General features: G+C 38.3%; 1 protein-coding gene across 7 annotated transcripts in view; it reads right to left on the bottom strand.

Annotated features, from left to right (window-relative positions):
- The window catches only part of ABCB1 (ATP binding cassette subfamily B member 1), a 71,407-nt gene that overhangs the window by 44,270 nt on the left and 14,136 nt on the right, over positions 1 to 13,001 (bottom strand). For 4 of the 7 annotated variants that reach the window (XM_071805174.1, XM_071805173.1, XM_071805172.1 and 1 more), the window contains 4 exons: positions 2,876 to 3,043; positions 2,494 to 2,594; positions 1,946 to 2,067; positions 1,127 to 1,184 (listed from right to left, as the gene is read on the bottom strand). In XM_071805174.1, the coding sequence (XP_071661275.1) occupies positions 1,127 to 1,184; positions 1,946 to 2,043 (156 nt within the window). In that variant the 5' untranslated portion in view covers positions 2,044 to 2,067; positions 2,494 to 2,594; positions 2,876 to 3,043. Of the gene's footprint in view, positions 1 to 1,126; positions 1,185 to 1,945; positions 2,086 to 2,493; positions 2,595 to 2,875; positions 3,044 to 13,001 lie in introns of all 7 variants that reach the window. The other 3 variants (XM_071805175.1, XM_065830106.2, XM_065830105.2) reach the window with 3 other exon arrangements.

Below are 13,001 nucleotides of genomic sequence, written 5' to 3'. Positions count from 1 at the left end.
GATGCTGGGCTGTGTTAGTGAGGGCATCACCAGCAAAGTCATTATCCTGCTCTACTTGTGCTTGTCAGGCCACATACTGTATTCACATTTGATCCCTGCTGTTCAAAAAATACGTGGACAGGCTGGAAAGGGTCCAGAGGAGGGCCAGGAAGATGATCAAAGGATTGAGAAACCACCATGTGAGGAAAGGTTGAGAGAACTGGGCTTGTTCAGCCTTGAGAAAAGAAGCCTTAAGGGAGACCTCATCACCATGTTCCAGTATTTAAAGGGTGGCTACAAAGAAGATGGAGACTCCCTTTTTACAAGGAGTCACATGGAAAAGACGGGGGGTAATGGGTACAAGCTATTCCTGGGGAAATTCCGATTGGACTCAAGAGGGAAATTTTTCATTATGAGAACAATTCAGCCATTGGCATCATGTCCCCAGGGAAGTGGTGGATTCCCCAACACTGGACACTTAAAAGATTCAGCTGCACAGGGTGCTGGGCCATCATGTCCAGACTGTGCTTTTGCCAAGAAAGGTTGGACCAGGTGATCCTTGAGGTCCCTTCCAACCTGGCATGCTATGATTCTATGATATATACAGTAAATTAAAACTTTCTGGAATTTAAGGTACTTCTTAATATGCACTTTTTAACTGTAAGTATCATCAGTGCCATGGAGTTGCACTTTACTGCTGACTCAGGTGATGAAAAATGGTTAATGGGGCTGACTACTGTGATTAGTACCTGACTCAAATAATTTAGAGGTCAAGACCACACATAATCTTAGGTATACAAGCACAATTTTCATTATATCTGAAGTGACTGAACATGGAAATCCCAACCTTTCTCAAACAAAAATCTAGTACACCTGTGTTTAGCATGACAACTTACTACGGCAAGATGGCTAAGAATCCATGTCAGTAATAAGACAGATTCTTTAACAAAACTACATCCAAAGAAGAAATGTTTGATTGTTGTAACTTATCACATATTCTGTAGTATCAAAGTATTTGGTAGAGGAAAAATGATATATGCAGTACTTTTAAAATAATTTAAAACATTTTTTGTGTACGCTTTGAAATCTGCATACGTGTATATATGTATATATATATGTGCACATATATATATAGAAAAAATCTTACCAGTTGATATGAGCTGACCATCTTAGGCTTTTCTGCTTTCTTCTTCTTCTTCTCCTTGCTTAAAAAGTATGGTAGTTTTAGTGTATTTAAAAAGCAAAAAGATTTCACAGAAATACTAATGCAGTGTATTAATGAAGTTCAATTAAAGTATAACTATGAAATAATTTTGCAGAAAACAATTGTGTGTAAATGAATATAATTTATTGAGCATTCTTGGGATATTTTTACTTAAGCCTGCAGGTATATAAATAGCATCAGCTCCTGCTGCTATGAATTTAGGTAAACATCTTCCCAGTTCACCCCTCTCAAGGGTGGAAGAACACCAAAAATGGCTGGTGGTTCCACTATCTGATTGGGGAAGTTGTGAACTGAAGCAGTATATAGCTTTCAAAATGGGAAACTGGAAGATAACTTCAAGTAAAATTTTTTGCACATGAGGGATGGGAAATAGAGAAAATGTTCAAGGAATGCAAAATACTGACTCCTTTCCATAGTAAAAATTTTAACATGCTTTTTAGCTGATGACATAATTGTATCCCAGATGTCTATTCTGGCAGCCTTTCTGCAATATTTTAGAATTGTTTTCAGTACACTGTAGTCAATACTGTGGACACAGTCCTTAAAAGAAAAAAGATAAATGGTCCTTCTGCACCAAATGAATGTGTCAATCAATGATACTTTCAAATTGATACAAAGCTTTCTGTTATTAGACTTTCCTGATAAAATAAGCAAAATTTTAAAAATTAAATAAAAATCTAAAATAATTTAACCTTATAAGCTTCAATATAGAACATATTTACAATGTTTAAGAACACTTACTGTTTGTCCTCAGATTCATGACCCTGGTTGAAGGCAGTGATCTCATAACTATTTCTATTTGCAGTACGCTTCTGCTTCTTTTCATTTTCAGAATGCATTTTAAATTTATTTAAGTTAGCTTCCTGTAAAATAATATCTGACTGAGAAATACACAACCATTAAGCCAAGAACAGTAATATCAATAAGGATTTGTTTGAAATAAAAATATAGATACTTTTAAAATAAAAAAGTTATTAATATCATACATTGTAAATGAATCCTCATCATAGGCAAGTATAAACCTGTGGAAACAAGGCCAGATATCTGGATTTTGCTTACAAACATGTACATTTTGTATTTCTATCTGTTTGATAACTGTGTGTCCTTCCTTTAATTTCATTTGAAGGATATAAGCATTGTATTTTCTGTAATTCAGCACAGACATACAAAATAAACGAGAAAGTAGAGGTTTATTTAAAAGAATATACAGTTATTTGGAATTTTCCCAATTCGGTTATAAGTGAATTTTACAAATATCTCTGATTTAAAAGAAAAATACATTGACTTACCGTGAAGGTTGCTCTTGATTTGTGTATATTTCTCTGAAAGACTGTTCAAAAATCAGACGAATTAATGTGGTTGAGGACATGCACCATGATTGGACTTTGCTCTTATGTAAAACAGAGATGATAAACAGCTTTATATTTATCTTTTTCTTGTCCTTCCCCCCTCTCACTTCCATTGACTCACGTACTTTGGAGAGCAAAGTTTAAGCAGTTTGGACTCTGCCTCCCTTTAGCATATTTAACAAAGAAAATTATTAAATAAATGATTATTTCATTCTCACCTGGCAAAATAAGCCTGAACAGTCTATTATTCTACCAGGAGAAGTTCCCCTTGTCACTGTTGGCTTAATTATGTCCCTTAAAACTCCCAGGAACTAATTTTTACCTTATTAAGGATGGTGCTGAATACTCCAAGTTACTCTTACACTTAAGGATGAATCCATTCTTGAATACACAGTGAGAAGGAAACCAAATAGCAGAAAAGGAGTGTTTTATTCTTTAATTTCTTTTCCCTTCTTCGAAGTCTCATCCAGAAAAATATGACCCATGTAACCTGAAATAAAACAGGATTTTATTACAGTTCATATCATTTTTCATTTGAGTAACTGCAGAGCAGCAAGATGAGTTTCAGACTCAGTTTAGAAATGGTTTGGCAATATCTATGGTGCTCAATTAGAATCATTCTGATTTGTGAACGTATGCTCAGATTATAAACTCTTCAAAATCGTGAAATATATTGTTTTTATCAGTATCTATAGGAATTACTTCAATTAAATAAAAACAAATATTTAAAACATTTAAAATAAATTAATTGCACTTCTTAGCTGTTATTTCAATGCATACAGTAAACTAGATATGATCAACACCTTTACAGTAGTAAAATTTACGAAAAGTTAAATAAAAATTCCTATTCTAGAAGACAAGAAAATTTGCATTAATTTCTCTGTATGTCTCCTGTAACTTTACTAAAACAAAACTTACTCATTCTGATAATTAACCAGAAGAGATAATTTTTGCTCCTTTTGGTCATGCTTACCTGTAATCTCAAAATTTTTATAAAATTGAGTACATTTACAGTGTTTTCGGAATACAAAGAGTCTTATCAGAGTGAGGATTACTTTAGAAAGGGTAGTTTACCATTGTCTGTCAAACAAAATATAAAGGATTAATAAATATAAGTATTATCTGTTTATGAAAAGTCGTCCTGAGATATTTGTTTAGACTTCTATCCACAGCAGTTAACAAGAAGACTTCTGGGTTTTAACTTCACAGAATCACAGAGTCACAGAATGTTAGGGATTGGAAGGGACCTCAAAACATCATCTAGTCCAATCCCCCTGCTGGAACAGGAACACCTAGATGAGGCTACAGAGGAATGTGTCCATGCGGGTTTTGAATGTCTGCAGAGAAGGAGACACAACCTCTCTCGACCTACTAACCATCCCCCTTCTAACACACCCCAGGATGCCATTGGCCTTCCAGGCCTCAATGGCACAGTGCTGGCTCATGGTCATCCTGCTGTCCACCAGGATCCTCAGGTCCCTTTCCCCTACACTGCTCTCTAACAGGTTGTTCCCCAACTTATACTGGAACCTGGGGTTGTTCCTACCCAGATGCAATACTCTACACTTGTCCTTGTTATATTTCATTAATTTTTTCCCCGCCCAACTCTCCAGCCCGTCCAGGTCTCGCTGGATGGCAGCACAGCCTTTCTGGCGTGTCAGCCACTCCTCCCAGCTTGATGTCATCAGCAAACTTACTGACAGTGCACTCTATTCCCTCATCCAAGTCACTGATTAATATATCGAAAAGTACTGGTCCCAGTACCGACCCTTGAGGGACTCCACTAGATAGAGGCCTTCAACTAGACTCTGCCCCATTGACCACAACTCTCTGGCTTCTGTCCTTCAACCAGTTCCCAGTCCACCTCACTAGTCCACTACTACTACTTCCTCAGTTTAGCAGTGAGGATGCTGTGGGAGACTGTGTCAAATGCTTTACTGAAATCAAGACAGACCACATCGACTGCTTTGCCATCATCTGTCCACCTGGTTATGTACTCATAAAAGGCTATGAGATTGGTCAGGCACAACTTTCCCTTGCTGAAGCCATGCTGACTGCCCCAAATGACCCTCTTATCCTTGACATGCCTTGAGATGGCACCAAGGATAAGTTGTTCTGTCACCTTTCCAGGGATGGAGGTGAGGCTGACTAGTCTATAGTTACCTGGGTCCTCCTTCTTGCCCTTTTTGAAGACTGGAGTGGTATTTGCTTTCCTCCAGCCCTCAGGCACCTCTCCCATTTCCCACGACTTGGCAAAGATGATGGAGAGTGGTCTGGCAATGACTTCATCCAGCTTCCTCAGCACCCGTGGGTGCATCCCATCCGGACTCATGGATTTATGGATATCCAGATTGCTTAATTGCTCCCTAACCCAGTCCTCATCAACCAAGGCAGACTCCTCCATTGTCCTGACTTCCTCTGGGGCCTCAGCGGTACAGGGTTCCCCAGGACAGCCTCCAGCAGTGTAGGCAGAGACAAAGAAGGCATTCAGTAACTCTGCCTTCTCTGTATCTTCTGTCACCAGGGCACCCACCCCATTCATCACTGGGCCTACATTGCCTCTGGTGTTAGTTTTATTTGCCATGTATTTGAAGCTATTTCTGTTGTCCTTGATCCCTCTCACAAGGTTTAATTCTAAGGAGGCCTTAGCTTTCCTAGTTGCCACCTTACATCCTCTGACAACAGCCTTATATTCTTGCCAAGTGGCCAGCCCCTCCTTCCATGGTCTGTAAACTCTCCTCTTCCACTTGAGCTTACCCAGCAGTTCCATGTTTAACCAAGCAGGTCTCCTGGCTCCCTTCCTTGACTTCCTAGGTGTCGGGATGCTCTGATCTTGAGCTTGGAAGACGCAGTCACTGAATGCTAACCAGCTATCTTGGGCCCCTTTACCTTCGAGTACCTTTTCTCACAGGAAAGTGGGAAAGTCCACTCTATCAACTTTTTTGGAGTTCTTACTCAGAATTCAGCAATTTCCTCACAAGTCTGAGAGAGGGTTATGCAGCTGTGTCTTGGATTACAGACAGTTGAACTCCTGAGGAGGGGAAGGAGTTTACAAGCGCAAGTATTTACATTTCAGTACATAACAGTATAAGTTATACAGAAATCAGAGCTATTCATATTGACTAATACTATTCTACAACACTATTTAAAATTGCATTTTATAAATATTTCTATTTCTCACATTCAACTTGCTGCCAACCAGAACCCCCAGATCCCTCTCTGCAGAGCTGCTTTCCAGCATCTCGTCCCCCAGTCTGTATGTACAGCCAGGGTTGTCATGTCCCACGTGCAAAATCTGGCACTTGCCCTTGTTAAACTTCATGCAGTTGATGACTGCCCAGGTCTCCAATTTGTCCAGAGCCCTCTGCAGGGCCTCTCTGCCCTCAAGAGTGTTGACAGCTTCTCCCAATTTTGCATCATCAGTGAACTTACTAAGCAATCCCTCACATCCAGAGTCGAAGTCATTTATAAAGACATTGAAGAGCGCTGGCCTTAAGATGGATATCTGCGACACTAATGGTGAGTGGTTGCCAGCCCAACATAACCCCATTTACCAGAACCCTTTGAGCCCGGCCTGTCAGCTCACCCACTGCACTGTGTGTTTACCCAGCTGGATGCTGGACATCTTGTCCAGGAGGATACTGTGAGAGACAGTATCAAAGGGTTTACTGAAATCCAAAAAGATCATGTCAACAGGCTTCCCTTGGTCAACTAGGTGGGTAATCTTTCATAGAATGAAATTAAGTTGGCAGTTTCCAAAAAAAACAAAAACAAAAACAAACTAGGCAGAGATTTTCAGAGTATCTGAACTGTTAGGAAGTTTTTCTGATGCCTAACCTGTACTGCCCTTGAGATAGGTTATACTTATTACCCCTTCCCTATCCACAGCAAATATGAAGAACAACTTCTTTCATTCCACTTCACAGTACTTTTGAAATCTTAATACTGCTTTCACAAGTGTTGTCTGTCCTCTCTAAACAAAACCCCCTCAGTTCCTATAACTTTCTGGATAGACTTTGTGCTATTCATCTTTGACACTGCTGTCCTCTGGACTCAAACTGTTTTGCTGCTTTCTGTTGAGGAAAGTAGTCCCAAACTGGAATTTATTTCAAAAAGAGGCAGATTTTTTAATTTCTATAACTAATTTGACTTCCTTGTGCTGTAGCAGTTTGGAAGTATACTTATTTTACTTAACCTTGTATATTGGATGTTGTTATTCTAGTGAAATGACTAAAAATAATCACTTCATTCAATTTATCTCATAAGAGATAAATTATGGCACTATGACCATATTCTGAATGTTAGTCTTCGACCAGAGTAAAATTCCTTTGTTTCTTTTTGATGTTTACTGTAAAACAAATGATTGTATTCTGTAAGGTAAACGTGGTTCTATGGGCAATTGCATACAGCGCATATCACACTTGCTCTCAAGCTCCAAACCTTTTATATAGCTGTACCCATGGACACTGGGTGTAATGCTTCCTCTTACCAATCACTTCTGCTTCCAGAAACATCCTACCACATGCCACAACTCTGCTTCACATGCCACAACTCTGCTTCACATGCCACAGTGCCAATGCATCCCTGACAGTCCAGGTAGATCCACCTGGGAGATTCTATTTGTGATATCAAGATGTGCCTGGAAGGGATCACTTTGCAAGAAATAGTTCTAAGGAGACTGGAGGAATTAACTCTCTCACTATGTAGCACTTCAGCAACAAGAACATCACATTTCTGTATATTGTGGCCAGCTACATCATGGCTGCATTTCCTGAAGAGGCAATTAGCTGTAGTCATTCTATTGACCCAAACCAGATGCTTTGTTTTCTTGTTATCCGTATTTTCCCTTAACTCCCAACTTTCCTCATTCCATAGGGGTTCATTAATCTTATAATTGGTCAAATATCACTCAGAAAAGGACAGCTGCATAGCATTTAGACATCAGCTTTTGATAGTTGATCTGCTTTATCCTATATGTTTCATGCTTTCTAAAGGATAGAAAATTGTCTTCCCAAGTGAGTAAAACATTCTCTCTCATTGACAACTCTGCTATGTAAAAATCTAAATGAGTGCCAATCCTAGAAAAACTCCTAAAGAACATTTCTTAACTGTCTTATCTTCACAGCAACTTCTTCATATATTTATTAAGCAGCCACTGTAGGGTACAGTATTATAGTGCTTGATATAATTTCATTAATATCTATACTACAATAACATTATTATTTTACTTAAATTTATATGAGCATTCTAAACTAAAACTAATTTCTCACCTATTCAAAATACCATTTTGCTCTTTCTTTTCTATTGAAACTCACTCCAGTCCTGACACACCACTACCTCATAAGATCATTAAAATATATTCTGATTCCAAAGAGGTTTATTGCTCTACTCCCACGTATTATCCATATCAAGGGCAAAACCACCTTTTCCCATATATTTCCCACTGAAACTTGAGTTTATTAGACTTCTGCCTCAAACATCTAAATTTCATGGGTTTTTTGTTTATTTCTTACTCATTTCTAAGCATAAACTTTATATAAAAGTGACATAACATACTAAACAGCAACATGAATGAAAAAAATGTAAGAAGTGCTAAGCATGGCCAAACACATAGAGTAATATTAGTAGAGATCTTCCTGTCCAACAAACAGTAAAAATAACCAATACAAAGTATTTCAGTAATGAGGAAACTGGGGGTCTTCCCCAATGCTCCCTTCCCTGCATGGACTGTGAAATTATGTGATTTCTTGTCTACATTCCAGACAGAATGGGAGATAGAGGCTGTAGGTCAGAGCCAGACAGACTCAGAAGTGGATCCACAAAATGGTCGTGTTCACAGGACCGTTGATGCATGAGCCTTGGGACAGTGTTTCAGCACCATCAGAGATAACTGTTTATATTCCAATTTCCTCACCATTTGAACTCTAGGCTTCCTCCTTTCTGACTCAATGCTGAGTCACTACCTGTGCCCAGTTTACATTCTGCTTGCCTAAAATGACATATGACCTGTGCAAGGGTCATGACACTAAAAATAATTACTTTATTTCTTCTTATATTGAGCAACAAGTAGTGAATGACTAACAACTTATCCTGACTGAACAAAATGTTCAGAACAGCCCTGTTTTCCACATCACCATTCACTGAGAACAAGTGAGTTTGTCAGTATGGAAAAATGTTTGAGGAAGCAAGTCTCATAACCTCATTTGAGCACTTAGTCAAACAGAGATACCTGCTACTGTAAGGCCTATATCTTCTATTCAGTGTCTGCACCTAGCACACTAGGAATGTTGTTCCCATAGAAATAAGATATCCTAAGGCCCACATCCTGAGGATCTACAGGTCCCCCTGTGGGCAAGGTATGCTTAGTAAATACTACAGAGATTCCTCAATGAGAGCATCCTCTGAGGTTCCCTGTATGGTCAATACTATGAAGCAGAGCTGGGTTTAGAGAATGGATCTGTTTTAAACTACCTCTGCTGAGCATCTTGGGACTTTCTGGTGTACAAAAAAAGCCTTGTATCTATCCATGATATGGTAGCAATTCCATGTAATGAGCTATTTGCAGAAGGCACTCTAGCATTTTCCATAGTGTCTTGGGACAGATATATTGCTAGGTTATCTCACATCCTAAAGAAGACAGATGATTTCTCTGGTGATTACTCATGGTTGGCAATCAGCTCATGAAAAGGTCCATTGAATTGGTAGTTATAAGAATGCATAACCAGAACAAGGCCAAATTACATAAAGAAAACTGGTTCTAAATGGTATGGTGCCCATGAAGAAGACAAATCTATTGGCCCAGGTTACCTATGGAACGTTTTGGCAACACATTACCAAAGTAAGATGCCTACGTGACATGACCAGAAATAATTTCTCACACACCATTTGGTAGTGCAAATCTAATGTGTATATGAAATTACATGTTTACAAGAAAAAAAAAAATTCTTTGAAATGTGGTACTTCATCTTGTCCCAAACATATCTGTGACAAATACACCTCCTGAATACTAGTGTGATGTGTCACATCACAAGACACAATTACTACCTGCTTCCCTAATTGATTTCCACCTATATTCATACTTCTGATAGACTGAAATATTTAAGAGTGGTAGGTCACCCAAGAAAAGTATATGTGCTTGCTTTTGTAAGGCCTAAAAATGAAGATAAGTCTACAGCATCATGAAGACATATGTTTTTTTCATATACTGAGAGTTAGATTGGGCGATCACACTTAAATTGTTACTGAGTTTACCTTCTTCCGGTGAACCCTGACAATTTCCTCTGGTTCACAAGAGGGTGAAGAGAGGCAGAATAATGCTTACTCCAAGATTTCATAGTAAGATGTCACCCATAAACATTTTAACCTCCTGTTTATGTGCCACTGCTAGGGTAGGGATCAAAACATCCTTCGTGCTTACACAACATTAATAGTGATGGCTTATTCTGATAATGGTAAACTGATCTCTTCACAACAGATAAGGAGTTGATTGACATGCCATATCAGGTGAGTCATATATTAATGTTAAACTGTGACAGGAAATAGAGGAAAGCAATAATGACATTGTTCACCTATGAAAAACCCCTTATCTTCTTCATGTGTATTTATATGACTATATATGGGAAAAGAAAGGGGTAAACAACAGAAAAAATAAATAAATATGTATATATATATCGTCCATACCAGCAAAATGTGAGCGGGAACAACAGCAAGTGTAACTAAACCCTCTGTTGTACACCAACTTTGATCTAGATGATGATAAAAAGTCAGATTTTTGTCTCTCTCTTGACCTGGGTATATAATACTAATCTAAAGGTTTTTGAGAGTAGGTCCTCAGTTTCCAGTTGCTAGGTTTACATTATAGTTTTTGCAGTGAACCATTTACTAACTTGAAGACAGATCCTGAAAGCTACTATTCTGTACAGATAGATGTCTGCACACTCAGAGAGCCCTTTTACTTCAACAGCAGTCACCCAGGACACAACTGTCAACTATACATAATGAATTTGTTAAAATTTCTCTATCCAAAATAAAACAGGGATATATGGGAAACTCAGTCCTCAACTAATCTGAAAACTCATGACAATTTGAGAGCAAAATAGGTTTCTATGATCCAGTAAGATGGAAACTATCAAAACAGTGGTAAAAAAAGAACACAGCACTGGCTACTCCTGATTGGTTGTGTTGCTCCTAAAACTTGCGAGATAACAAAAATAGCTGACCTGACTGCAGACCAAGCAAGAGAAACTGCTTAAACCTTGAGGCCACTGAATTCAGACACTTGTAAAATCAGGCTTGCAAGCCTTGAGGATTAGCTTTCCTTAACTAGTAAAGATTGCACAGCCCTTAAAAACCCAGCCTCAGAGTAGAGTATGGTTGTTAGCTACACTGCAAGAAGAAACTCCTGTAAGAAATTTAGTAGGTAGATGTCTCAAGAACAGCTATCTGAGCACCAAAAGAAGTTTTGGCTAGCAGGTTATTCCACTAAAAGAATATTATAAGATATAAAATAATATTAATCCTGGAAAAATTGTTGGGACTGGCATCGAGAGATGGATTTGTTTGAGTTAATAGAACCACAGTGCCTTTAAAGTAGCCTTGGTACGAGGGTTAAGCCATCAAGAGTAATTCTGGGCCCTGTGAATCAAGTAGAAATAAAATGGGAGGAGCTGCAAATTCAGCTTCAACAAATGAGCAAGGTAATGAAGGTAAGAAGGAATGCAAGGAAATCTCAGTCCCATGGATCTGACAGGTCTGCACATACTGTAATTTTCAGAAATATGGTCATAAAGGACCCACAGTCTCCATTTAAAAATCAAGATCAAAAGGAACAGAAAAGGGAAAACAGTCCCCAGTGTGGATTTAGTTCATCGTATAAAAAAGAGGTGGTAACAGTAACTGCAAAACATCCTCGGAGAACATGATAAAAACATCCTCTAGTGAACACCAATACAGCTGCAAGAAAGCAAATTTGAGAAAAAGAGGTAAATATATAAGAAAATTATATAAAATCCATAATTCCCCTACTGGCTTCTTTTGTCAAGCTAATGAAAAAAGACAAGGAGGATGAACAAAATCTACAGAACATAGCAGGTCCTCCTCAGTGAAGCCCTCAGGCACCATCTTTCCCTCTCAAAAATAAAGACTAGGGACACTCCTGTGCCTACCTGCCTCTGCCCTAGTGGTAAGATTACAACATAACCAATGCAAATGGCCAGTAACAATATTAGTGCTGAGCGGCCAGGTAAAGAACATTAACTACCACTAGTGCTAAGGTGTTAATCGATACCACAGTGTCCATAAACACTGTTCAACGACTATTTGTTCCAGCTCAAACTCAAGAAACTGGAAAAATGCTGAAACTTGTATTATATGCATGAAAGGATGTTTTAGCACCTGTTTCAATATCTATGCCTGCAGTTAAATAGCTGCCAAGTTCAGGAGTTCCTTCTGAGTGTAGGAATGGGAGGATCCCTCTTATAAACAGCAGGGAATTATTGGCATAGCCTTGCTGAAACAAAATGGATTAGCTGCAGATTTTGCTACGGATGTTTTTGGAATTGGGACTGACCAGTAGGAGGGTGAGGGTGGAGTGATTCCTGCAAGTCATTGATGCTTTGTTACTAAGAATCCGGAGGAAGTAAAAACAGTGGATATTTGGGTAACACAATTTCCTCAAGTTTTGTGTGTCTGTAAGTTAAAATGTGGAAAAATAGAAGTTGTGTAAGGTCAAGATCCTCCTTCCCAAAAAAAACAATACCAACAACTGCAAGAAGCAGAGGAAGGACTCCAACCCACCATCAACAAGTTTACTGGAAAGCAAGGTTATAGTACAGAGACCTATAATTTTAACATTTTTCCAGGGTTAAAAGCAAAGGAAAAAGCCTAAAAGTGGATATTTTTAACACTTCAATAAGGTAACCACCTCTCAGGTTGTTTGTGCTGGAAAGATGCCTACAATTCTTGTAGCACTAATTAGAACATCTCATTTGGATTTTTTGGTATTGACTTAGCCAATACTTTCTTTGCAATTCCACTAGCAGAGGAAAGCTGGTAAAAACAAGTATTAGCCTACGAGGGAAAGAATATTGTTTTATCCCTGTACCTCAAAATCAAATGTATCACATGTGGATGAAATTACCATCAAAATGTCCAGGAATATACCAAATAAGTAACCAGTCTTACACAAAACACAGGCTTTAAAGCTAATAAAGACAAAATTCAGTTAGTACAATCTGAAGTGAAATATTCAGAAATAGTTTTAGATCAGGAAGGAAGAGTGATAGTGGGATCACCAAAGAGTAGAACTGACTATGAGAGTCCATGTCCCTACAGTAATAATTGTATTAGACTCACTTTTGAAATTACTTACATTTCTATGAGAATATCCTTACATTCGCAGAAATTGGAAAAACACTAATCAAATAAGTAAAGACATTTCACAAATAAGA

Source organism: Patagioenas fasciata, chromosome 2 (genome assembly GCF_037038585.1).
Source record: "Patagioenas fasciata isolate bPatFas1 chromosome 2, bPatFas1.hap1, whole genome shotgun sequence".
Taxonomy (NCBI): Eukaryota; Metazoa; Chordata; class Aves; order Columbiformes; family Columbidae; genus Patagioenas; species Patagioenas fasciata.
The sequence above is the reverse complement of the archived record's forward strand: the minus strand, read 5'-3'. Positions and strand labels throughout refer to the sequence as shown.